This window comes from Pongo abelii, chromosome 15 (genome assembly GCF_028885655.2).
Source record: "Pongo abelii isolate AG06213 chromosome 15, NHGRI_mPonAbe1-v2.0_pri, whole genome shotgun sequence".
Taxonomy (NCBI): domain Eukaryota; kingdom Metazoa; phylum Chordata; class Mammalia; order Primates; family Hominidae; genus Pongo; species Pongo abelii.
This window is the reverse complement of record NC_072000.2, coordinates 63,552,871-63,580,740: the sequence shown is the minus strand read 5'-3', so window position 1 is coordinate 63,580,740 and position 27,870 is coordinate 63,552,871. Positions and strand designations below refer to the sequence as shown.

The window sequence follows — 27,870 nt, the reverse complement described above, 5'->3', positions numbered from 1 at the left end:
GAGATTGCATCATTGCACTTTCAGCCTGGGTGACACAGTGAGACACTGTCCCCCCCAAAAAAAAAAAACCATGTGCTCAAACACAGACCAATTCAACATGAATCTCTGGGCGTGGGGCCCAGGCATTATTTTTTTAAATCTCTCCAGATGGCTTCAATGTGCAGTAGTCACGCAAACCAATGGTTTTAGACAAATATATAACAAGGTAGTTATTAAATTTATCAACTGACCCAAATTAATCAAGAAAACACAAGATTTAGTATCCCTGGTCTGAAAATCCAAAAATCCAAAATGCTCCAAAACCCAAAGCTTTTTCAGCACCAACATGACGCTCAAAGAAAATCCTCTTTGGAGAATTTAAGATTTCAGATTTTAGGATTACAGATACTGAACTGTAAGTATAATGCAAATATTCCAAAATCTGAAAATACCCGAAATTCGAAACACTTCTGATCTCAAGCATTTTTGAATATGAGATATTCAACCTGTATTTTGACTTTTAAATTACCTCTTCAGGACTGGTTAGCAAAAGTACCATACACTGTAGTGATGAGGAATGTGATGTGCTACAAGGGCCTAAGTCAAAACTTAACATAGACAAGGGTTGATTTTTAAATTTCTAATGAATGACCACGTTTTAACAAATTATTTAGTAAAATTAGCAACTACAGTGGCTGTAAGTTGTTCTAGTCTTATTTTTACCAAAGCAAATTAAAAATGCAGATATATATTAAGTATTCTGGAAATTATTTGCCCGAGAGGCCTTGTAATTGTAATTTCTCTTTTGCATATATACTTTTCTGCTAGAACAGGACATATGAAAAAAATGATTGTAAAAATGGCCCCAAGTGGACCAGAAGATGTAGTCCTAGTAATCAGACACATGACACCCTCCCCACTCTACCCTGATTATACAATTACCCAATTGAGGATTCTTTGGGCAACTCAGAATTTTAATGAACACTAATAACCCCCCAAACGTGTGCAATACAAATAACATTTTTACATTTATTTTTTATTCCTACAGAAAAGAAGAAACACATTCGTACAAGGGTTCATTTCCCAGTGCTTAACTGTACTGAGAAAAATACATTAACAAAATAACTCAAGGATACAACTGCTGTGAATTCAAAAGACAGACAACTGCAGGAAAAGTGAGTGCACTTACTTGCATATTTTGCAGCTGTTAATAGAAGTCTTAAACATTTAAAATTTAACTAATTCACACCCTCCACCAAGTATCAGTAAAACTTCTAAACAATAAAAATGGATAAACATGGTCAGGTTGTTTGTTAGGTTAAGAGCTAAAAATTTCATTTCACTTCCATAATTGCAACCATGAGTCTCAAGGCCTTCAAAGCATAAACATCACAGAACACCTATTACAAACCACAAACCAACCACAGGAAAACCCTTTTTATACTGTGTATCTTCTGTATTTCATTAAATCTAATAAACCATCAGTTGTAAGATGCATCCTAATTCAGAGATGTCACAATGTGAAATAAGTATCTCTGGGTCGATAAAACATGGTATGTATATATACCCGAGATATGAGAGGAAACTATTTACCAGTCTGAATTACTTCCATACTATTGTGCCAAACAACAATTAAGTGTCAAAACATTGAAATTTTATGTAGTTAAGCTTTTTATTATTGTTTTCTTTACAGGAACAATAATCCAAACAAATCTTGAACCAATCTATAAACAGAAAACCTGTTATATAAATTATTATCTATTTTTGCAATACATCAAAATACTGTATTGGTGAAAATAAATAGATAACAAAAAACAATATACATCATTTCTATGTTTGCTATCAGACCCCACAAGTATGTATGTCTTTACAGTTCATTACAGGTGAAAAACAAACTGAAACACAACAGGTACGTACAATTATGCCACTGTTAAGGATTGCAGATTACACGGGTTAAATTTTTTCTTAATAAAATGTGAACACATTGCTAGGTACACAGAAACATGATTTTGCCTAAAGAACAGCTGAACTGTTGAGAGAAGCAAGGGCTTCCTAGCGGCCTTCCAGTACAGCAGATAATATTACCCTGTGTAACAGAGTATTACGGAGTTTTGCATTTTCCAAGTCTGTAAGTCTAACCATAAACAAAACAAAGACAAACCCAAACATTAAGATATACTTACAATCTTGTTCCCATATATGACAGAATAGTTCTCATACATTGTTAAGATTGATTTACTTTTTTATTAGGAGCACTTCTCAGGTTTTTGGCATTTCACATGTCTACACTCAGTGTCCATTGGCTCCTTCTGAGAGTATCCGTGAAGGTTCAGTAAATTTTGCAGTGAACAAGTAAAAAAGGGCTGGTGTAGGTACCAAAGCCAAAAGGGGCAAATCTTGCTCAAGTTTATCCACTCTGGAAATGGAGATTATTCCATAGGCATGAAGTAACCAGTGGCTGAAGAGAACAATAAGTCTTTTCTTTCTGACCAGAAGATCATAGCAGTTCTATATAATTTTGTAAAAGAAAGAAAAGAGAAATACAGATTATCAGGCTAAGTCAGCTGGGTAATTTAATATAAAATGTATTATTTATAATCTCAGAATCATAAAATGTTTGAGCTAAAAGACTTAAGAAATCACTCAGTCTAGCCACTCCACTTTATAGATGAGGAAAGTGAGGCTCCTAAGGTCATATAAGCACTCAGTAGAGGCACCCAGACGAGAGCCACGTCATCATGTCTCTTAAGTCCTAGTCTATGCCATCATTCACTCCTGGAAACACTATAGTTTCTTCTCAAAGATATGAACTAGAAGGGAAACTCCACTTTATGTGCTTTCTTCCTGCCCTGATCCACTGTTGCTATGGATCTATAGGTGGGAAATAGGAGGTACAGAAACCCAACTTCCTTAACCTCTAACATTCCTGGAGCCTGCTGCATGAATATAAGGGAGCAGAAATGACACATGAACACTCTGATTTTCTTCTAATCCTTAATACACCTGTATACTATGCAGAAATTAGAAGAATGAAATTAATACAAAATATTTAAATGTGCTAATAAAATGTACACATTAAAACGTAATTTGCAACAGGTCAGTTACTAACTTTCTCTTATTAAACAGCTCATCAACTCAACCAGTACTAAGCTGTCTTTTTCCGTTTTAGGTCCCCATTTCTGATTCATGCTAACTGAGGTATGTGAATATTTTATATAGGAGATTCACAGGGGCAGAGAAACAAATAAATTCAAGCTAATTTAACAGTGTATAGCTAATTCTTAACTATGGATAAGCTGTAAAAATTCAAGGCCAGGCGTGGTGGCTCACCCCTGTAAACTCAGCACTGTGGGAGGCCGAGGTGGGTGGATCATGAGGTCAGGAGTTCGAGACCAGCCTGATCGACATGGTGAAACCCCGTCTACTAAAAACACAAAAATTAGCCAGGTGTGGTGGCATGCGCCTGTAATCCCAGCTACTCAGGAAGCTGAGGCAGGTGAATCACTTGAACCCGAGAGGTGGAGGTTGAAGTGAGCCAAGATTGCACCACTGCACTCGTGCCTGAGTGACGGAGTGAGACTCCGCAAAAAAAAAAAAAAAAAAAAAAAAAAATTAAAAACCTCATTTTATTCAAATATCCAAATATCCAAATATCCAACTATTTTCTCCCTCAAATCTTTCCCTAGAGTTGATAAAAGTGCCAAAACTAATTTCCCCATCTTCTTTAATTATATTTCAATGCTGGTTAAAGATGATTATTACAAAGGAAAAATGAGGATCATCTACAGATGAAAACAACTGAATAATCACTATAAAAATATTCTGTCTAGTTCCTCCACTATTATCCTACCTAAAAGTCACTATGATTCCTAGATGTTTTCCCCCACTCACTCTCTCACTAAGGTAATAGAAAAAGTGGCATCAACAGTAACCACTCCAAAATAGTTTACAACTTATTTTCTCTTGGTTGAGTTTTCTTTTATGTTAGGAATTATGAGAAAGCACATATCAACTGTCATGGGTAGTTTGAGACAGTTCATAGTCCCTAGATTAGCAAGTATAAGATGGAAGAGTACTGAGACACTTTATACTTTTGCTTCCTCTGGAGTTTGGACTTAGAACAAAGAGTTCTTAAATCAGAGCCATTCACGTATTTAAAAGCAATCATTTAAATGTAATATATATAACACTTACTAATATATTAGTAACAATAATAAATATAATTATTTTAGAAAGAAAATGTCAGATTGCATATGAACAAATAACATACAAGAATGCCCATTTTGATTCAAAGTTTAATGAATACATTTTTCCCTAGATATAGAGTCAAATACACTACTACTTCTCATTTGTTCTTCATGGTTTTGACCAATAGCTTAGTTCCTTAAGAATAGAATATTTGAAAATATAAACGTTATGACATGATGTTCTATTCTACCCAGTGACTATAAATGTGTCAAAAGATACTTTTTTGGCCAAAAATATTCTGAAAATAAAGACATATACAATTTTTAAAAAGGAGTTCTTTATAATAGTGGCCTTCCACTGAAATATTAAAATGTTAGAGGTACAAAATGAATACTGAGAAAAAGGAACAGTATCAGAATAATGTGGCTATTAATGTTAGCTCCAAATCCCCCAAACATTATGGGGTAAAAGTAAACATCCATAATCAGGAAAATAAAATTTGTGATAAAACACAGAAGGATATGGAATGCACAATTACTGATGACTGTTAATGTTGCCATTGTAAAATCAAGTTTAAAATTAGTTCTAAATATAAAACATTTTTATGGTTTTTCTCAAAATAGTGTTAATAAGTTTCAACATTTCAATAATTATATGTTTGCTACATGGGTAAATTATGTGAAATTACATTTCTCCTTCATGCTGGATAGCTGGGCCTGATTACTTCACTATTTTGCTAATTTCCCAGGGAAATATATAGTCCAGTACACAACTTTTCATAAAGTTAACAAGCCAAAAGCTACCAAGTGGCATCAATCAGCCAAAGATTATTAAAACAATCAGTTGTACTATATCATATCATATGGACTATTCTGATATTGAATTGTCAAATTTATCAAAAAAAGTCTTTAACAAAGGAAAAAAAGACTTCCTACCTCTATTTCAGAAGCGGACATGTACACAGCCAGAGTAACCAAAGATAACACTAATATAATGTATGGGAAGGCATAATCTGAAAGATAAGCATTGGTATTATGTTGGAAATGAAACAAATTTTCTCAATAAACCATCAAATAAATTCAAGTAGTAATTTTCCTTAGAGTCAAATCCTTTCTCAACCAGTTCTGTGAGATTTACAACCTAGGTTCTGAGGCAGTGGCCAGCAAGCTTTTTCTGGAAAGGGCAAGATAGTAAATAGTTTCAGCCCTGCATTTCTCTGTCTCAATTACCCAGCTCTGCAGTTGTAGTGGGAAAGCAGCCATAGAGAATACATACATGAATGGGCATGGCTGTGTTCCAATAAAAACTTTATGGACAATAAAACATAAATTTCATACAATTTTCACATCAAGAAATATAAGTCTTTTGATTTTTTAACCATAAAAAATTGTAAAAACTATCCTTGGGCCAGTTTTGAAGAACCTTGCCTTAAGGCATCCAGTGAATGTAAATAATTAACTTCTCTCCTCTGCATTCTAGAATAGTACCAGTTGTGTACTAAATTTAGGAGAATTCAAAAAATGGTCAAATAATTTTCTGTGTTTTGTGGTCCAGGTGGGGAACCTCAGTTGAAAAAGGTTATCTATAAGAGTAACTCAGTTTTAATTAATATTTAGAAAAGGTCATTTAGCAATTAACCTTAAAGGATAAAGAGATCATTCAGTATTCTTAACATCAAAATTCCTGCAATCTCTACTTTAAATACAGTACAGTAACACTTTAAGCAAATTTTTTCCTCTAAAACACTTTTCTCTTAAAATGTTTCAAATTTATAACACACTAAAATAAATGGACAAATTGAGAAATAAAACTTTGAATTATTTTTCATACAATTATTCATAAATGACTTCAGTTTATGAAACTACTAATCATTGCAGTAGAACCCATTTGGAACAATTTCAGATGTTAACTCAGGATTCAGCAGCCAGAAACTGAATTATCTATACAGGCCTGATTCCAACTTATTAAAGAACTGAATGACTTATTTGACATTTATAACCTTTTATTTTATAGACAGTGATGAGGTCCTCAATCAACTGTTCAAAACAAAACAAAAACTCTATTTAACTTATAAGTAGCTAAACAATGTTGCTAATGATACAAATTTAAGACCTGGTAGTAAAAAGCCATATACAGTAAAAAGGAATAAAGAGGAAGTTTGTAACTAAGCCCAAATTAGTGCAAATCAGTGCAAATGTAATCATGTCACTCTTCTGCCTAAATCCTTTTAAGAACAGGTCCCTATTCCCTACAGCAAGAATGGCAACCTCAAATGACACAGAGGGTAGCCAGGAAGGTATAAGGGAATGGGCCAAATCTAACAGGGAAACAGAAGAGCTAGAGGGAACTATAGACTTTCAAATCCTGTGCAGGCCAAATGAAACAGTTCATCTGTAAACCAGAATACGGGGGATAACAGAATTTCTGGATCCCTTGGTCTTACCCTCAGGCCCCACCATCACCTTGAACCAAATTACATTCCCAAACTATATTACCAAATTACATTACCAAGCTCCATATAAAGGATGGTGTCCAACATCCTTGGGACGTTCAATGTCACATATTCAAAAGAACCACACTACATTTTCTCAGCCACTGGCTTGCCCGCTTTACCTCTTGGTAGTACGTGAGGTTTTTAACAGTGAATTTTTCTTATTCTTTTGAGTCACAGTTTGGTCTAAATGGTTACTAAACAAATGAGTTAATGGTTATATTAAAATAAAAGATATATTGAGGACTTTTTACTATAAAAGGTTTTCATAGATACACTTAGAAACCTAAGACCCTACTTAATAATAAACAGTATACATTATCAAGACTAATTTTCATAAATTCCTAAATAAAAATCAGTTATTTCTTATTATATACTTAGATTTTAAAAATATTTTAATTTGGTCATGAACTTCAAATGCAAAGAGAGGTGGGCGGATCATGAGGTCAGGAGATCGAGATCAACCTAGCCAACATGGTGAAACCCCGTCTCTACTAAAAGAAAAAATACAAAAATTAGCTGGGTGTGGTGGCATGTGCCTGTAGTCCCAGCTACTTGGGAGGCTGAGGCAGGAGAATCAATTGAACCCAGGAGGCGGAGGTTGCAGTGAACCGAGATCACGCCTCTGTACTCCAGCCTGGTGACAGAGTGAGATTCCATCACCAAAAAAAAAAAAAAAAAAAAAAGGATTAAACAAACTATCTTAAGGAAAAAGCTCCAAAGTTAAATCTAGAGCAAACATTACTACATACAATAATAAATATATTTCATTGACTTTACCCATCAAACTTACATAAAAGGCCTCCACCAACTGCCTGAAGCACGGTTAAAATTGGGAAGAAGTAAAGTGCAGCATAAATACTTTTAAATCGATCAGATTTCCCTAACCCACATGCAATCTTCTTCACCAGAAGAGGTCGGAGCAGCATCATTAATACCAAGCAGAATGCATAATAGATAAATACAATGGTATATCTGTAAAATAAAATAGAGAATTTGTAACATCAAAAATGTTTTAAAAACGTTTTTATCCTTGATCATTTTTAAATGAAAGAGCCTAAAAAAGGTTTAAAAAGCATATTTACTTTATCCATTGGATATTCAGATTGGCGGAAAGCTGGCCAAACAGGCTGTCATACATGGCTAGCAAGGGTACAATGGTTGCTTTCTTAGGCAGTCTGGAAATATGTATCAAAAATCCTAAAAGTGTTTATCCCTTTTGATTCAGCAATTTTACCTGTAGAAATTTATCCAAGGGAAACAACCAGGGATACATAGAAAAACCTACTGTACAAGGATTTTTATTGAATCACTTATAATAAAGTCCAGAAGAAAATAAATATTCAAGTATAGGAAACTGGTTATATTTTATAGTATATTCATGCTGCAATATTATGCAGACATAAAAATCTAGTTATGAAATAAATGTTAACAAAATTAACTGTGCCTAATACATTAAGTGCCAACAACTTACAAAATAGCATGTCATAGTATAGCCTTAATATTCCTTAAAATGTATGCATACACATGCAGAAATAAAACTGGAAAGGTAAAATTTGTAGCAGAATCATCTCAAGGAATAGAATTACAGATTATTTTATTCTGTGTGTGCTTTTATTCTATGTTTTTGAAATGTCCCATTTTTAATGTAATTTTTATAATCAGAAAAAAAAAAGCTGTAGAAAGAGCTCTGTGTCACCAGATTTCTAGCACTTTATTTTGAATAATGGGACTTTTATCCACATAGTTCTACCTTAATTTTCCTGAGTATTTTCAAATCATTTTTACTATCTTGCTACTCAAACCCTCTCCCTATACAGGGGAGTGTCCTAGGAAGTCAGCAGTCATTTCAGATCACGGACCACATGCTTCCTCCCCACACAGCATAATGATACCATAATCCTGTGTTCCTATGATGCTTTCAGGTTCAGTCCTGTACAGTAATGCATTAGTACATGTTTGATCTCTTGGGTGATACTTTTTTTGTCTTGTTATACCATCCCCAAACAACATCAAAAGAAAACAAAATCTATCCATTCCTGCAACTTGTAGTTCCTTAAGAGCTCTAAAAAAGATGATTTTCATCAAGAGGAAACCATCATGTGTTACCTCTTCTAATGAATTAGTTTCCTAGTCTTGTTTGCTATCTCTTATCAACAGCAAAAGAAAACACAATCTGTCCATTCCCACAACTTGTAATTCCTTAAGAGCTCCAAAAAGATTATCACTTTAATCAGGAGGAAACCATCCTGTGTTTCTCCAAATGAACTAGGAAACTAGTTTCTGGAAATGATTACGTTTCCCACTCCTGCCTTCCACCAGAAGACCTCATCCCATTCCATTCTTCCCCTCTTTCAATCCATGCCGCGTACATGTGGGGATAGTTTAAATTTGACAAACTAAAGCTAATTATTGCTATAACAGTAATAACTGCTCATTTTCCATAACTCATTCTTAAAGTTTTAGTAATGTAAAAGTTATTTTTTTGCAGTAAGTTATAATGATAGAAGCTTACATGTTTTTTCATGCCTCATTTAATCTGTTTCCCCTTAAAACTATAATTATCAGTAAAGTCCTGTGGTATTTTTCAATTTGTAAGAAACTAGGCTATATATACATTGGGAAAAACAGCCTTCATTTGTCAATGCACTAGTGTTCCAAAGGTTTCTGGTAATTGTGTGCTATTGCTTTTTGTTGACTTGCCAAAAAAAAAAAAAAAAAAAATTACTATGACTTGTGGTAGCCCTACAACCTTCGGAAGTGCTTAGCCCAGTCTGACCATACATTTATATTTAGAATGCTTAGGTAAATAAATAATATGCCTAAACCCAATGCTATAAGATACTATATAATATCTCATAATTTTAAAAATCACTGTTTTGTATAATTAATAAAACAAGGCAGGCAAGCTGTTCTACAATGACTGTTGGTAAAGGTGCTGAGGAAGAAAAACAAACAAACAATCTTGATTCAGGGATAGTGAATAGACAAAAAATGTCCTAATCAATGAAGCTGTGTGATGATTCTGATTGACACAGAGTGCTGCCACAAGATTCTTAGGCTACACTCAATTCAGCAGAAAAAGTGCTATAATAAATTAGAAGTGACTATTACAGGTGCAGATGAGGGTTGGTAGTACCTGTTTGCCATTTCTCTTCTAATCTTATAATTTCTGACCCTCCTACTACAATAGGCTTTATAAATATTACGATAAATAACATAAATGAGACTATTGGTAAATAAGTCTGATTTTGTTTTAAATAAGATTACCTTATTTAAATATAATATTCAATTCACTTATTAAGTTTTCCAAATAGGACCACGTTAAATTATGCAAGGCCTCAGGAGAGTTATATGACAAGAGGGTAATTAATGCTTAGAGTTAAGCTCTACGAATCAATGAATCAACAAAAAGGACATTATCAGTCTTTTATATAGTATTTTATATATAAATTATAGCTATATATATATATATATAAAATAATTTACCATACTTAAAAACTGGCAGGGAGAGGCCGGGCACAGTGGCTTATGCCTGTAATCCCATCACTTTGGGAAGCCAAGGTGGGTAGATCACTTAAGGCCAGGAGTTCAAGACCAGCCTGGCCAACATGGCAAAACCCTGTCTCTCTACTAAAAATACAAAAATTAGCCAGGCATAGTGGCACATGCCTGTAATCCCAGCTACTTGGGAAGCTGAGGCACAAGAATCACTTGAACCCAGAAGGCAGAGGTTGCAGTGAGCCGAGATCTCATGCCACTGCACTCCAGCCTGGGCGACAGAGCGAGACTCTGTCTCAAAAACAAACAAAAAACTGGCAGGTAGAAAAGAAGATTTTCATTTTTCTAAGATATCTGGTTGTATTGTACCTATTTGCATTTCTATGTTTTTGATGTTTTATTATTAAGAACTTGCTCAAAAAGGACTAATTTCCCTGACCATATTATGTACTGAAAGCCTGCTACAATTACGAGAATATAAATACCAGACTTCTATTTTCCCTTTCCCCCAAAAAATATCAAAATGAATTTGATTCATTTTCTAGTTCTAGAATTTACAAAAATTCATAAAAATTCTGAAACTGGAATAGTCTGGCATAATTGCATACAGAATTTTATGAATTTAATATTTTTAAAACAAAACATTCTAACAGAAATTACACTTATTTGGGGAGAAAAAAAGAAAAAACACTAATCCAAACACTCTAATAATGCCATTTACTATAAAGTGACTCCTATATGCAAGTTATATGGTATCTAGAATGTGTGGATTAATTTAATCCTCACAACACCTTATAAGGATCATTATTCCCATTTTACCAATGAGAAAACTGAAGTTACAAGAGGCTGTTTACATGTTCAAGGTAATAAGGCAGCTGGCAGACCCAGAACTCAAACCCACACGTTTTTGTCTCCAAACGCCATAAAATCTATAATAATCCTCAGAGATTTAAAAAAAAAATGATCTTAAGTCGAAATAAACACTTACAGTGGGTAGACGGCTTCATGAGTACAGTGCACTGTGGTAACGTAATCTGGACTTGGGTTGTAAAGCATCGTGTACCAGTCAGAAAGCATCAATACTCGACATGAACGAATATAAAGAACACCAACTGGATCACTCACAAGTAAGGTGATAATAGCTGCCATGCTGCATTCAAATAATGCAGTGATGTGTTGGAAAAGTGCGCTGGAACTAGAGAAGGAAAAGAGGCATGATTACTAGAAAAATTGCAATATTTAAATGGCTTTAATAAAACATGTACATGTGTCAAGATACAGATTTCTAAATCTATAAGAAAAGTCAAACAAAAACTACTCAAGAGTATAACCTTTTTTTCTCAAAAGGGATAAATAACACTGTAGCAGTATTATCTAAATGTGTAACAGAAAAGCAGAAATTATATCTACCTTGCATCTTTAGTATCTTGCCAAATTGTTGCTAAAAATTTCTTAGTTATCTGTGTATCATTTTAATCTTAATATGCACATAAAAGATGGTATGTAACATGTGTTTGTTATAAAGTATAGTAATTATAATATTATAAGCTCATCTCCTACCCAATAACTAGAACACTGTCAACAATTTGTAACTACTTCTTTGTTCCTCCTCATCCATACCTCCGTCTCTCCCTTAGAGGCAACCACGTACCAAACTGCTTTTACTACTTTTTTCCAGAAAGTTTTTATCCCAATTGTATTTACGCTTCACAACTATTCTGGTTAGTTTTGCTTATTTTTGAATGCTATAAAATGATATCACACTAATGGAAGTCTTCTGAGATTTTTTTTCCACTCAAAATTACATTTCCAAGTTTCATCCATGTTATTGCTTATAGCTGAGGTTCAGTCCTTTTCGCTATTGTGTTAGGATTCCACTGTGTGACAATACCGTGATTTGTTTATCCATCCTGCAGTTAGTTAAATGTGTTGCAAATGTGTACCTCTGTTTGTGGGCTCAATTTTCACTCTTTGTGAAGCCTTTTTATAAACATGTTCTAAATTTTAATACACCAGGCTTTTATTTTTTTCTACTTAGCAGTTTAAATGTTTTAAAAAGTCCTTCCACACCCTGAGATGTGTATCACACACACACACACACACACACAAACACACAAATTTTCTTCTAAAAATTTTAAGGTTTTGCTTTTCACATTTATCTTTAATTCACCTAGAAGAGACTTCTGTGCCTAACGTAAGATAGGATCTAACTTTACATTTTCCCATTTGAATTGCCAATTGTCCCAGCAGCAGCATTTTATTGAACAGGTACTCCTTCCCACCCCTACCCTCCCAACTAATTTGCCACGGCACTTCTGTCATATAAAGTTTCATATACAATTGTCTGTGTTTTGGGTCTCTGTTCTGTTTCTTGAGTCCATTTATCTATTCCTGAGCCAGAAGAATAATATGATCATAATCCTTGATGTCACATACATTTTTTCTACTTCTTTGGTGGTCTCGGCTATTCCTGGCCCTTTGCTCTTCCATATAAATTTTAAAATTGGCTTGTCAAGTGCTCAAATAAATCCTATGTAACTTAGCTATCTTGGTCTAAGCTATGTCACAGTACTTGTACTGTACATGGGATATAGGAAATAGTTTCATATATTTATCTTATAGTCAACCTTTTTATTAAACTGTCTTGTTATTTCTAATATCTAGTCTATAGGTGATTTTGAGTTTTCTACTTGAACACTGTTTCCATTATGTATCATTGCATAGCAAACTACCTCAAAACTCAGTGGCTTGAAACAAGAACCACTGATCATTTCTCACTATTTTGTGATGTGACTTGGGCTCGACTGGGCAGTTCTTTCTGCTCCACATGATGTCAGTTTGGGAAGCACTCGTCTAGAGGCTTGACCATGCTGCAGCATTTAAAAGGACTAACTCACATGGCTGCAGTAAGTGCTGGCTGTTAGCTGGAAGCACAACCAAGGCTGTTAACAGGTGTGCCTTGGTTCTCTTCCATATGGCTTCTCTTTTGTTTTCAGTATTCTGCAGTTTAATTATGATGCATGTAGGTGTGAATTTCTATTTATTCTGTTTGGGATGTGTTTTGCTTCTGGGATCTGTGAATCTGTTTCTCATTATTTTTGTAAAACCTGAAGCCAGTATCTCTTAAAATACCAGCTCTCCTTGGCTGGGCGTGGTGGCTCACGCCTGTAATCCCAGCACTTTGGGAGGCCGGGGCGGGTGGATCACGAGGTCAGGAAATCAAGACCATCCTGGCTAACATGGTGAAACCCCGTCTCTACTAAAAATACAAAAAAATTAGCCAGGCGTGGTGGCAGGCGCCTGTAGTCCCAGCTACTCGGAAGGCTGAGGCAGGAGAATGGCGCGAACCCGGGAGGCAGAGCTTGCAGTGAGCCGAGGTTGCACCACCGCACTCCAGCCTGGGTGACAGAGCAAGACTTGTCTCAAAAAAAAAAAAAAAAAAAAAAAACCAGCTCTCCTTCATAGTCTCTATTTTTCCAGAGACCCTAATTAGATACTATGGGCAAAGACTTAACAAAACATTTATGCTGTGCATGAGAATCTGGGCCTCAGGTTACTCTCTAGCTCTTTTCCTCTGGAAGCCTGATAAGGATAGAATGTCAACTATATTGCTAGGCAACACTGCTTATGATACAAATGATCCTTGACTGGTAAATTACATCTGGACTGGGGAGAACCATAAATGAACTATAAATGCCTGAAGGGGGTACCATGGTTTGGCTTTCTTGAGTTGACTCTTATAATTGGCATGTCACTTGCAGGACCCCAGAAGTTCATGGAATTGTTATAAGAGAGACTGGCTCCTGTGAGGTTTAAGACTTTAAGCCTGGACCACTCCCACACCCACCAAACATGGATCTCACGTTCTTGCACCTGATTTTCCATCTCCTTTCTCAGTGCAATATTCCATTATTTACATGCATTTTTTTCTAGTTCACTAATTCTATCTTCAACTGTTTAATCTGCTGACTACCTTTTTTTTTTATTTTGGCAAGTATGAACTTCATTTCTAAAAGTTTCCTTTTCTTCTCCATCACATGTATTTATTCCTAATAATCTTATTGTTATGGACAGCTTGTGACTACATCCTTACTTTCTTTATAGGTAGCAGTTACATATCCTGTAGGTGAAAGTCCATTATCTGTGTCCTCTGAGAGCATAAATATATTGTTTGTTGCATCTACCAATAAGTCCTAGTGCTATTTTATTTAGTAACCACAGACTATGAGGCCATTACTAGATCTTAATGAGCAAGAGTCTTACAGGGTTAAATTGAGAATGGGGAAGCTTTCCAGCAAAGAGGCTCTGCTGCTTTTGCCAGCAGCCATGGCCACTACTACCTTGGGCTTCAGGCCCTCGAGGGTCTAGTCTTAGCAGAGGCTACCCAAGATTCAGTATCCAGATAACACTGCTGCTACCAGCAATTGACCTCAGACAACCCTCTCATCCCAACTGCCTGCCTTGTCACTCTGGACTAACTCAGGGTGGGCTGGTTTGTATTTTGAAAGAGAAGAGTTCCTGGAGATCTCTCCATCTCCAGCTGGGACCAGGAATGTCTCACATAGTTTATCTTTCCAGACTTTAGTTATTTCACGCAGGTGGGTCACTTGGAGCTCCTAATTAACTCACATTGTTGGAAACAGAACTCCTGTGCCATTTTACAAAGATGAAAACACTGAAAACATAAATAAACACACATTCACATTACATAATTTGACATTTTGCTTCCTTATAGAATTAATATTTTTAGAGGCAAAATCCCAACTTCATTATTTCTTGCCATTACTTTGATAACCTTCTTAACTGGTCTTCTTGTCATGTTCTCTTTCAGTCTATCTACAGCCAGACACATAATCTTTATAAAATGAAATACAATTTTAAAACTCTTCTCATTAAACTAATTTTGAGTCTTTTTGTCTTTCCGGAAAAATACCCCTCACCAGCATTGTCTTCTATATTTCCTGGCCATGCTAAATGACTTTAAGTTCACTTGTGCCTCCACACATCTGGGCATGCATCACCCTCCACCTCAAAACACATTTTACCTATCTGCCAAAACATGCATCCTTCCAGATCAGCTCAGGGGTTATCCCCAGTTTTTATGAACATTTGTTAAGACACTTCCAGCCCCAAGCTATCTGGACTGTAAGTGCAAAATTTCAGGAAATTGTAAGAGATGGCCCTTGGGTTCCTTGTTACCAATTTCCTAGGCAAAGCACAGTTGTACAACTCCCTCTTTTTAAACCCACCTCCTTTCCTGTGTAAGCATTAGTCACTCCTCGCCTTCCCTCAAACCAACCTCTAGTCTCTGCTTCAAGTCTCTCCCTCAAAACATAGCTGACATCTGAATTCAAATGCATTTGGTGAAGACATACCTATGCCTGTTAGCTCTTCTTTACTTTAGGCTGAGAACTTCCCACCAATTGACTGGACAATTATTCTATTTCAGCTTTATCATATCTCCTTTCTCACCCCGTCTCGCATCTTTCTATTAATATAACAGAAATTAAAAGCTGGATGAAAGCTGCTATTTTTAAAGTATTTTTATAAATTATTCTGAAAAATTATAAATGCTTTCCCAATGTAAATAACCACCCTGGATTTATTAGGTAGGCCCCAGAAAACTGCTGATTCTATTTCTATCTGACCATCTTTTCCACTTCCATTCCAACTACCATAGTCTATTTCTTTGACAACAGTCTTCTATTAAATATCTCACCTCTAATCTACTTACCCTCCACAGAAATTTTCTTCCTAAAATATACATCAAATGATGCCACTTCCATACACCAGAACTTCACCAATAAATGATTCACTCAAATACGGAGTGATTTTTTTGCACGCTCATTCCCTCCAAATCTCATGTTGAAATGTAATCCTCAATGAGGTGGGGCCTAGTGGGAAGTATTTGGGTCATGGGAGTGGAAGCCTCATGAATGACTTGGAGCTGTGCTCACAGTAATGGGTGAGTTCTCACTCTATAAGTTCATGTGAGATTTAGTTGTTTAAAAGATCCTGGTGGCCGTGCATGGTGGCTCACACCTATAATCCCAGCACTTTGGGAGGCTGAGGCAGGAGGACTGCTTGCGCCCAGGAGATCGAGACCAGCCTGGGCAACATAGAGAGACCCTGTCTCTACAAAATATAAAAAATTAGCGGGGTGTGGTGGTACACACCTGTAGTCCCAGCTACTTGGAAGGCTAAGATGGGAAGATCACTTGAGCCTAGGAAGTCAAGGTTGCAGTAACCAGTGATCACACCACTGCAATACAGCCTACGTGACAAACCACGACATTATCTCAAAAAATAAAAATGAAAAGATAAAAATTAAAAAATTAATAAAACAAAAAAAAAATGAAAGAGGTACCTCCTCCCCCTCTCACCATGTGGTTCCCCTTTGCCTCCTGCCGTGATTTTAAGCTTCCTCAAGCCATCACCAGAAGCAGATGCCAGCACTATGCTTCATGTACAGCCTGCAAAACCATGGGCCAATTAAACCTCTTTTCTTTATAAATTACCCAGTCTCAGGTATTCCTTTATAGTAATGGAAATGGACTAACAGAAAACTGAAACTGAAGGGTAGGGCAGTGCTATAAAGATACCCAGCTTTGGAGCTGGGTACCAGGCAGAGGCTGAAAGTGTTTGAAGGTCTCAGAAGAAGACAGGAAGATGAGGGAAAGTGTGGAACACCTTAGAGCCTTAAGTGGTTGTGACCAAAATGCTGACAGAAATGTAGACAGTGAAGGCCAGGCTGATGAGGTCTCACATGGAAATAAGGAAGTTATCAGGAACTGTAGTAAAGGTCATCCACATTATGCCCTAGCAAAGAACTTTGCTGCATTGTGTCCATGTCCTAGGCATCTGTGGAAGTTGGAACTTAAGAGTGATAACTTAGTGTATCTAGTGGAAGAAATCGTTAAGCAACAAAACATTCAAGATGTGCTGTGGCTGCTTCTAACAGCCTATGATCAGATAGATGTGGGAGCAAAGGAATGACTTAAAAATTGGGACTTATACTTAAAAAGGAAAGCAGAGTCTAAAAGTTTGGAAAATTTGCAGCCTGGACATGTGTTAGAGAAGAAAAGAGCATTTTCAGGAGAGGAATTCAACCAGGCTGTACGGTAACAACTTGCTAGAGAGGTTAGCATGGCTAAAAGAGAGCCAAGTGCTAATAGCCAAGACAACGAGAAAAAGGCTTGAAGGCATTTCAGAAGTCTTTCAGACTGCCTGTCCCACCACAGGCCCAGAGGCCTAGAAGGAACGAATAGAAAGTAGGCTGTCTTCCTTATTTTTCTCTTTTAATAGCACTCTTTGTTGTTGTTGTTGTTTTGTTTTTAGCACTCAACTTTCTGAGTGACTTTTAAACTGAAATCAGAAGGAAAAGAAGGTAGCTAGGTAACAAGTTGCAGTCAGATGAAAAGAGTATTTCAGACAGCAGAAGGAGTTTGGAGGAAGGGAAAGAACCTAAAGTAGGAAAGATCCTGAGAAGTTGGAGGAACTAAAAGAAAATCCCATTCCCAGCAGATTAAAGTTCACATGCTTATCAAGAACCTTCACATTCTGGCCTCAACCTATCTTTCCTACTCCCCTTTATATTACTTTTCTTCATTTGCAACCCACTCTTGACTACCCCAGATTACTTCCATTCCTGCCTACCACAGATCACATATTTCATACCTCTATGCCATTATTCTTGCTGTTTCCCCTGCCTAAAATGTTCCTTTTTGAAATCTTTCAGATCCCATGAGGCATAATTTATCTCTCTGTTCTTTGTAACTCCAGAGTACTTTGTTTATAATTCTTCCACTACATTTCTAAGACTGATTTATAATTATGTACACACTTGTTTTCTCCACAAGATTATGACGATAAGCCATGTCAGTTATTTTTATATCTCCTTCCCTGATCTTCCAAACATAAAATGCAGTGCTTAGTAAATGTGTGCTGATTTAATATGTTAATGTGAGTTTTTGTATTAGGTTACAGCTATATCATTTTTAACTACATCATACTAGATTATTAGTATTAAATTAAATTACAAAGAATGTGTTCCATAACAATAAATAGCTTGTAATCACAACCAATTTTGTGTAAAAACCAATAAGGATTATAGTTGAGAAGTAAAAAAGTATTCCTTCAAGATCACTGAGAGTAAAATAGACTAAGGACAGTTCCCTTAAAAATTACTAAGTCATGCCCTATTGTTAGGTTTTCTTGTCACAGTTAAGAATAATCTGAAGATAAAGGAAAAACATGTTTACCACTTTTAAAACAGAAGAAGCATAATTACTTAATAAGGTCTTCTGAGTGATAATTATTCCAACATTAGTCCAGCCAGATATGTTCACAGAAATGTGCTAACCTCTTTTTCCCCGAGTACCATTCAATGAAGAACCAATGTAAAACCAGAGGAAGCATTGCCATAAATCCAAGATAGAGCCAATCATAAAGTTCAGGAGATTCTGTGCAAGGCTGACAATATTTCTGTGCATTCGTTCTCTGTCCTCTTGGGCATACCTACAATATATAAAACCAATATTTTGTGTACAGATATTATTTTAGAACACTAACATCCCCCCCAAATCATTCTATAAGACATCCCATTTCAGTTTAAATATTTAAGTTTACATGTGCAGCTTTTAGAAATAAAAAAGAGGGCATAAGTAAAATAAAAAGAAATCTATATTGTATGTGCTATATTTGTACAATGCTCTTAAAAGATTCCTTTTACTAAGTTACTAAAATAGTTGACTAACATTCAATGAAAAACCTAGTTATTAACATTATATAAGAATAACTGCAGATAAATGTTCTGGATTCATGATGTTCAACTTACTATACAAGACACAGTACTAAATCATAAATTAGAAATTATTATAAAATTATTAAATGTTTTAAAAAATAATATAGACATCAAAATGCCAACATAAACAATGACTATATTAATGCCTCCATATTCTTTTATATTTCCTTATTTTATTTTTTTTGAGACAGAGTCTCCCTCTGTTGCCCACGCTGGAATGCAGTGGTGCGATCTTGGCTCACTGCAACCTCCACCTCCTAGGTTCAAGCAATTCTCCTGTCTCTGCCTCCCGAGTAGCTGGGACTACAGGCACACGCGACTACGCCCAGCTAATTTTTTTCTATTTTTAGCAGAGATGGGGTTTCTCCATATTGGTCAGGCTGGTCTCGAACTCCTGACTTCAAGTGATCTACCCACCTAGGCTTCCCAAAGTGCTGGGATTACAGGCATGAGCCACTGCGCCTGGTCCTCCATATTCTTTTATAAATTAATGAGTATAATAACAAAAAATGTTGTACATGAAAATATTTCAAAAGCAAATAGATTTTACAAAATGAAAAAAGATACAAACATAAGACTTACCCCACATTCTCCATATATTTCAGTTGAGCCATTTTTAAATAATAGGGTCTTCCCACAATAAAGTCCAAGGCATGCTGGTTGAATATCGACAGCTTTTTAAAAACAAATGCCAGTATAGTAATATCTTTTGTGATTATAAAAAAAAAATGCAATAACAGCTGAAGCATTTGGCAAAAATAACAGTTTCAAATTTTTAAATATGTATTAGACAAAAGTCTTGAAGCATTTTTAAATTTAAATTTCTCCTTTTACACTGTGACACTGCAGACAGTTATCCTGAAACCTTGCTGTTAATACTGTGCCTTATGATTAAGGTCCTCAACCAGCAGAGCAGGATCTATCCCCAGGACTCAAAGCCTAACCCGGTATGATTAGAGGATACTTTTGAGTTTAACTGATTATAAAGTTCAAATATACATATATTTTTAAATTAGAGCACCAGTAGAGGGTCACCACCTTTTATTTTGCTCAGTCAGGACATTAAGCACCCACATGTAGACACACAATTCTCATTATCACTTATGTTCATAACAGAACACATTTTCACACGGGAAAAGCAGAGAGGACATAATTTCAGAACAGAGGTAGGCAAATTACCTTTATAAAAAGTTTCCTACATTGTCCTAGCTTTTATCATTTTTGTGGAGGATAAGTGAAAATTTCATCAAGGCTGTCACTGGGCCAATATCTTAGAAACCACTGCATTAAAATTAAGCCCCTGATCTAAAGGCTTAGGGGAAAAGCAGCTATTCCTTACTTAAAAAAAAAACCCAACAACTAAGAACCTAATACGTTGTCTTTGACCTTATTCACAAGAAGAAATTATGGAAGGAGTTTTCTTCATCAGTGACATCTGATTCCCTTCATTCATTCATTGATTAAAACAAACAAACAGGCCGGGTGAGGTGGCTCACGCCTGTAATCCTAGCACTTTGGGAGGCCGAGGTGGGCAGATCACGAGGTCAGGAGTTCCAGACCAGCCTGGCCAAAATGGTGAAACCCCGTCTCTACTAAAAATACAAAAATTAGCCGGGCGTGGTGACGCGCGCCTGTAGTCCCAGCTACTCGGGAGGCTGAGGCAGGAGAATCGCTTGAACCCAGGAGGCGGAGGTTGCAATGAGCCGAGATCGCGCCACTGCACTCCAGCCTGGGCTACAGAACAAGACTCCGTCTCAAAACAAACAAACAAACTGTGGTCTACATGTGAATTAATTTGAAAAATTATGCATCTTTTGACTATTCTTGAACAATCATTTCCCAAATTAGTCACGAATTCACAATCTAGACTGCCTGGTCTACAGTGCCTTCTCTCCTTTCACATTCAAGCAGACTTTTTTTCCTTCTCCTTATGCTGCTGAGAGAAAAAGAGAAGCAGCATTGACTAAAATTCCTCAAGTTTAATATTTTCGCTTTTAACAAATGTCGGACTTAGCTTTTGAAACCCACTGGCCTCTTTAATGGGCGCTTTTTTTTTTGTAACCAACTGTAATCACAATGTTCTAAATTAATACATGAAAATGAATGTTTCAGGTTTTTCAAGAATGCAGAAGTTAAGGAATTGGAAACTTCTGTATGGGCTTTACATCTAGTAGATGCTTAATAAATACACGTGAATATCAATAATCTAAAGTTTCTCAAAATCCAAGGCCTGAAAACCAGTATGATAAACTGAACTGAACAGCCTATCACCTACTAAGCAAAACCCAGGCTCCAAGCGACTGTTGAATTTCTCCTTTCATTTCCTTTAGCGAACGATGGCTAAAGTTTTAAGATTCCATTTTTTTGCAGCAGTCTTGCCCCTTTGTGACGGGCGCTATAAATCTACGTTTGAGGTTGAAGCAGTAGACAAATTATGCAGCAACTTGCTTCTGCTTTACTGTTTTTTCTGCACGATCACCCGCGTTTTCAATTCTGAAGTCAACCCTCAAGCAAGTGTTCCCTCGACATTAAACTAAGGGACTGAAGAGACATTTCGGACCAAACAACAAAGACCTGGCCTTTCCGCCGCAGACAGCGCGCCTCCCCTAGTAGCCCGTTGGGGACAGAGACCACCCCAACCCGGTAGGAGTGCGGGGCCCGGCCCGAGGGCGGGCGGGGTCAAGGGGCGAGCCTGTGCCGCCAACCGAAGGCCGCCTACACAGAGCCGAGCCCGAGGACAGCCGTGTAGGAAAGCAACCGGGACTACCAGAAACGCTTCCCGGGATCTTGGCGACCACTCACCCATGGGCCGCCTGAAGGTTTTTTTCGAGAAGCACTAGATCAGCAGATCTGGCAGCTGCACCGAACATCCGGGCCACAGCGGGCTCGGCGGCTCCGCCTCCCGGTAACCCGGGAGACCGCTCCGAAGTTCCTCCCCTGCTTCCGGGTTTAGGCTCCGAGACCCCGCCCCCCCATGACGGGGCTGGTTCGCGTCCCGCCCTCGTCGCGCGGAGTCAGTGGGTAGGGGTCAGGCTTGAAGTTATAGCTGCGGGATAATACTCGTGTCCCCCGACGCAGACCATGGAGAGCGCGCTGGCGTTGCCACGGCTGCCCCCGCATGATCCAGCGACGCCGGTGCTGTCGGTGGTGGACATGCACACGGGCGGCGAGCCCCTGCGTATCGTGCTGGCGGGGTGTCCGGAGGTGTCCGGGCCCACCCTGCTGGCCAAGCGGCGCTACATGCGCCAGCACCTTGACTACGTGAGGCGACGGCTCATGTTCGAGCCCCGAGGGCACCGGGACATGTACGGGGCGGTTTTAGTCCCGAGCGAGCTGCCGGACGCGCATCTGGGCGTCCTGTTCCTGCACAACGAGGGCTACAGCTCCATGTGCGGCCACGCAGTGCTGGCGTTGGGCCGCTTCGCTTTGGACTTCGGGCTTGTGCCGGCGACCCCTGCGGGCACCCGCGAGGCCCGCGTCAACATCCACTGCCCGTGCGGGCTGGTGACCGCCTTCGTGGCATGCGAGGACGGCCGCAGCCACGGACCGGTGCGCTTCCACAGCGTCCCGGCCTTCGTGCTGGCCACAGGTAAAGGGCGGGACCTTTCTAGCCCAGGGCAGAGCTGCAACCGGGACGCAACTAACTACATTAACGGTTTCTCTGGGCTGAAACTCTGGCAACTAACCTACTCCGCTTGCCCTTGCAATTAATAGAAAGGTAAATCACTGCGAGCGTGTGTCAGCAGCCTTGCGTATTTGCTTGGTGCGTGCAATTTCGATTTTCCCTGACTGCCATCCCCCTGTGGTTTTGGGAGACCCTTGAGGAGCGAGGAATTGCGTGTTACCCTGACTCAGCGCCTCCCTCTGCACTGGTGAGGCATTCCTAGAGATTTCACCGGTGGATAAAGCAGGGTACGGTGGGGTCAAAGAAAGAGCGAAGAACAGCCAATGTACCAGGGTTCCAGGCTGGCTCAGAATATGCTTGGTAGATACAGAATCACACTTAATAAGTTACTAAACCTGGTCTCCTTTCCTCACTTCCCCCACTTCTTTGAAGAAGAATTAAATGAGAATGAATGAACAAAGCAGTGTATAAATCATTAAGATACGAATGTTGCTTTTCTTTAAGAACAGGAACACACATTGCCTGGTTTCAAATCCTGATAACCCCCTAAAGCTGTGCAACCTTAGGCAAATTACTTAATCTCTCTGTGCCTGTGTTTCTTCTTTTCCCTCACAGAGTTTTTTTGTTAGGATTAAATGAGAGTATGCAATATACTGTATTCCTGGACATAGATTGCAAGGTTTATATGATTGCTAAAGTTCCCTAGGCCTATTGAGCCATTAAAAAGTTTTGCTGGATTCTCTAGTACAGATCCTTGTACAGCTTATCATGTAAAGCAGGGCATCTCTATAACCATAACCCTTACAGGAGGGAGATCCCTCATGGGGATGACCTGGCAAGCTGGCATCTGGTTTCTCATCTGAATACTACCTCCCAGGAACTGAATTCTATCAGTAAGAATGCTTTAGTCATTGTGACTGGAAGTGAGCCAGGAGCCAGTTTACCAGGAGTAGAGTTATCCTTTTCTTAAAAATCTTCAAGCCATGCAAATCATCTGTTAGAAAGTTGGACCTTGATTCCCCCAAAGAACTAGGTTTCAGATTAGCCTGATTATGAATGATAAGTAATAGAACAGACACTTTTAGAGCAACTTTAGGCAGCTGAAATCCACGAGTTAACGAAGAATGCCTCTGGAGAAATTGATGCCATTTTCCCAGAGAATGGTGTCACTTCCAGATTGGGAGGCCACTTGAGGGAGACAGAATTTATGTTTACGATTCCATTTTTAAAACCTCAACAGTTTAACTAGCGTGGCTACCAGAATTCCCCCTAGGCAACTCCAGCAACAGATTAGAAACACTCTAGACTTCTGTAGGAAATGGCAGCTGGCAGCAGGAACACGAACTACATCACATTTCTGGGTCAGTTAGGGCAGGGTCAGTCAACCACTTGACCTCAGTAATTCCTCTCAGTAGTTCCTGAGAGCATCACTGTGTGACAGTACAATGATTAGTGGGCATTAATGGTCACTGAGTTAAGAAAATGAAATGCTATATTCTCTACTTTGAAAAATGCATACAAGGCAGACATAGTGTTCAGGGTCACTGCCCCACATCTCCCCATCTCAGTGACCTTGTGCTAGAGAGTCCATGCCTCAGTATCACAGTCTGTAAAATGAGGATGACAACAGTACCCACCTCAGAGGGTTGCTGAGTTCATCTCCACCCCACCAGGCTAAAATGCAAACTCTTTTTTGTTCACAGTATTCTAAGTGCCTAGAAGAGTAGTCAGTCAATGAATATTTGTTGAATGAGTAACTAAATAAATGAAATTTGGAGAAGAATATGCTAATTGACAAATGTAAACATCTGGTCCTCTTGAGAAACCTATTCCCACTGGAAATTAAAGTCTTGGCTTTCGAGTCCCTAATCTGTGCCAGGAACTCCCCACACGTGGAATTTTCAAAACAACTCTTTTAGGAGAAATAGCAGTTACAGTTTGCACAAGACACCAAAGCCACACTAATGACAGAACTAGGGTTGGAACCCTGGCCTATCATATTGCTTCCCTCTCATCCTTAAAATTTTTTGTAGTTTAAGGAGATATGTTTCAATTTTCTGGAATACTGCTTAGTGTATTACACCTCATTCACAGATATAACGTATTTTAAAATCTATCTTGTCCAACTAAACTCCAAGAAGGGAAAAGCCTATGTTTTATTCTTCCTTGTACTTCTTGTATCTTCTGCAGTAATCAGCACATAGTAGGTGCTCACTAAATCTTGAGCAAAGTAAATCAAATTGAAATTTCAGTGATATGCTTGTATGGAAGAAAAGAAAAACCCTTAGATTTTGGATTGTGTTCTGGATAGAGGTTGTATATTTTAGTAGAAAGGGTTTGGGCTTTGGAGTCACCTGGTGCTGGGTTTGACCCCAAGCTCTGCCACTTATTTAGTGGGTAAAACAGGGAATAATGTGAGGATAGTAAGTAAAACAGTACCTACCTCTCAGGGCTGTAGTAATTAAGGCGCTAATGTGTAATGAATTAAGAGGCTAATATATGTAAAGACCTGCCACATAGGAAGTACTCATGGGTGAAATAAATATCTTAATTTTTAATGTTAGTAATTTAGTGATTAAAAAATGAGTCACAGATAATTGATGGACAAGAGTAACTTTAAAGGAAATTTGGTCCACTTTAAAGAAAAGGAAACTGAAACTCAGTGAGGTGTAGCACCCTACCCAACTGCCCACCCTAAGAAAACCAGACCCAAGATTCTAGAAAGGGTGGGCCAGGGAAATGATTGTAGGCTCAGGGACGACTTCTCCTGAACCAGCTTCCCAACTTCGTCCTGGCCCCGGGATTGGTGGCCAATTCCCCATTTAGTTGTTACAATCAAGAGAAGAAGGCAGGCAGACTGAGCCCCGGGACCATCACCTGTGTCTCCTGGTAAGTGCTGATCTTCACCCTCACTTTAGCTTTCCACCTTCCAGCAGTCCCTCATTTCCATCAACTTGCCCATTCTCCTTTCATTAAACTTGCTTTTCATGTTGCACCAGCATCAAGATAAAGACATTTTTGATTCAGTTTTGTTGTTACAATCCACAGCATGTTTTACTCTTTTGATTATAAACTTGCTCTGTTTTAACACATCATGGGTTAAAAGGGCTTCTGTGGACTAATAGCATACTGATAGCCTTCTGTGGACTGATAGCATACTGGTGTCTTCATATGACTTAGCATGAAAACTCAGGAACACAAGATATATTTTCTTTCCCAAAACTTAATTTCTGAAATTGAAACTCTACTCTGTCCTTTTGGTTCACTTAGCCTCATCACTCCATGTGTTGTCCCCTTTCCTGATATGTGTGAGCAAAGGTTTCTTAAAAGTGCTGTGGCCTTGGAGAGGATGGCACTTCGGTCCTCAGCTTACACAGTTAACCAGCAAAGTGGAGCAGGAGCATTGGCTGCCCCACCCCACCTGGTCCTCGCCCTCTGCACTGCCTCCCCGTCCTCTGTTTCTTCACGTCCTGCTCCTGTGGTGCCCTGGGGAAGTTAACACAAGTCTGCACTAAGGACCTTCAGCCTCCACTCTTCTCAAGGGAGAAAAAATTTATCTCTAGGAGAAATATTTCTCCCTTCAGGACACTCCTTTGCCAACAGATGTCTTTCCCCTGAGAGCTTAGGCTTCCGTAAAATAAAAACAGGAAAGACAAGCTTTCTCCCCTGCCATAGGCTTCCCTGAAAGGCAGTGATCACCAAGCCAGCTTAAATTAGGGAAGAGGAAAAGAGGAAAATTTGAGAAGGGGAGAAATAAACATCACCCAGCCCCCTTTCTTTGGAAATACAGATTCAAGATTTCAAACTACTGACCTTCAGGTGAAACTTTGGGGATGTTGAGACTTAAAATGCTCAAATAAAAACCCTGGTGCAAAATGATGCTGTAGCAGTCAGTGATTCTACAATGGCATTTTTCTGTGTGTTTGCCTACAGGATACCTTAAGGAGATGAAAATATGTAGATAAGTGTATATAATTTATATAGAAAAATCTTTTATTAAAATTTTTGTTTTGACATTATGGCTGAAGAAAATTGATTTGTAAATAGGATCCAAGACCCTCACTATTTTAAACCATCTTTCATAGTACAAGTGGGGAATAGACATTTTCCTCCTTAGTGTTTACAGGGATGCCCTTAGGTTTCCCTCTCTCGGCCTCAGTGGTGTTTCCTAGAAAAGATCCTCAGGGAAGTTAATGAATATGTCTGTATGAGTTAGGGAAAGCATGGCATTAGTTTATAACTTCTGCAATCATCAAGTTAAAAATAGAATGATGCATCTAGCTATTATTCACTCGATGCTTATTCATTTAAAAAATGGATTTTTACTTCATTATTTTTATGATAGGAAAAGAACATCCCTCTTGAAAAATAAACATATTAAAAATCCTTTGAATTTTATTGCTAAAATACTTATTAACAAACACGTCTTATTTCCAAACACATCTTTTTTTTAGATCTCATGGTGGATGTTCCTGGACATGGAAAGGTGGTGGTGGACATTGCATATGGCGGTGCATTTTATGCGTTTGTTACTGCTGAAAAGTTAGGACTAGACATTTGTTCTGCAAAGATCAGGGACCTTGTGGATGCAGCGAGTGCAGTGACAGAGGCAGTGAAAGCTCAGGTCAGTAATACTCTGCCTTCATAACCAATTCCCTTCTCTGTGGCATGGAGGAAATATACATTATTATGTCTATAAAGAAAATTAAATGATGTTTAAATTATTAATAGTACTAAGAATAGGGTACTTATTAAAATCTTAGACTCTAGAGCAAGCTTGTCCCACCCATGGCCTGTGAGCCACATGCAGCCCAGGATGGCTTTGAATGTGGCCCAACACAAATTTTGTAAACTTTCTTAAAACATTATGAGTTGTTTTGCAATTTTTTTTTTTAGCTCATCAGCTCTTGTTAGTGTTAGTGTATCTTATGTGTGGCCCAAGACAATTCTTCTTCCAGTGTGGCCCAGAGAAGCCAAAAGATTGGACACCCTGCTCTAGAGCAAAACTATCTATGAGTTCTAGCTTTACCACTTGTAACGTATATAAACTTGGACAAGTTACATAACCTCCATATGCCTCAGTTTTCCTGTCTGCAAAATGGAAATTAAAAAATACTTGCTTTGTAGGGTTGTGAGAATGAAATAAGTCAATACATGTAAAGGACTTAGTGTCTGGCCAATAGTAAATGTTCAGTAAATGATAATATTATTTTTTTGAGACAGGGTCTTGCTCTGTCACCCAGGCTGTAGTGCAGTGGTGTAATCATAGCTTACTGTAACTTC

General features: G+C 38.1%; 3 protein-coding genes across 17 annotated transcripts in view; 2 read left to right on the top strand and 1 right to left on the bottom strand.

Moving 5' to 3' along the window:
• Nucleotides 1-1,463, top strand: part of CCDC175 (coiled-coil domain containing 175) — a 71,761-nt gene extending 70,298 nt beyond the window's left edge. Inside the window, exon 20 of the mRNA XM_002824805.4 lies at nucleotides 1,028-1,463. Within this exon, the coding sequence (XP_002824851.3) occupies nucleotides 1,028-1,104 (77 nt within the window). The 3' untranslated portion in view covers nucleotides 1,105-1,463. The remainder of the gene's footprint in view (nucleotides 1-1,027) is intronic.
• JKAMP (JNK1/MAPK8 associated membrane protein) lies at nucleotides 936-22,186 on the bottom strand. 5 transcript variants are annotated; one of them, XM_024231281.3, is made up of 7 exons: nucleotides 21,765-22,186; nucleotides 19,545-19,618; nucleotides 18,522-18,676; nucleotides 11,148-11,354; nucleotides 7,452-7,633; nucleotides 5,103-5,179; nucleotides 1,000-2,487 (listed from the first exon to the last, which is right to left on the bottom strand). In XM_024231281.3, exons 1-7 carry the CDS (start codon nucleotides 21,766-21,768, stop codon nucleotides 2,269-2,271), a joined length of 918 nt encoding a protein of 305 aa, XP_024087049.1. In that variant the 5' UTR covers nucleotides 21,769-22,186; the 3' UTR covers nucleotides 1,000-2,268.
• L3HYPDH (trans-L-3-hydroxyproline dehydratase) overlaps nucleotides 22,013-27,870 on the top strand; it is a 42,754-nt gene continuing 36,896 nt past the window's right edge. For 8 of the 11 annotated variants that reach the window (XR_008512971.2, XR_008512974.2, XR_008512972.2 and 5 more), the window contains exons 1-2: nucleotides 22,044-22,551; nucleotides 27,042-27,211. Coding sequence is in view for 5 of the 11 variants with exons in the window: in XM_024231165.3 (XP_024086933.3) it covers nucleotides 22,044-22,551; nucleotides 27,042-27,211 (678 nt within the window). In the remaining 6 variants the exon portion in view is untranslated. 11 annotated transcript variants of the gene reach the window in all.

Coding starts and splice junctions, on each gene's coding strand:
- JKAMP (XM_024231280.3), bottom strand. Junction 18,677..19,544: donor AAATATATGGAGAATGTGGG/GTAAGTCTTATG, acceptor TATATATTGTAG/GTATGCCCAAGAGGACAGAG. Junction 7,634..11,147: donor CATGAAGCCGTCTACCCACT/GTAAGTGTTTAT, acceptor TTTATTTTACAG/ATATACCATTGTATTTATCT.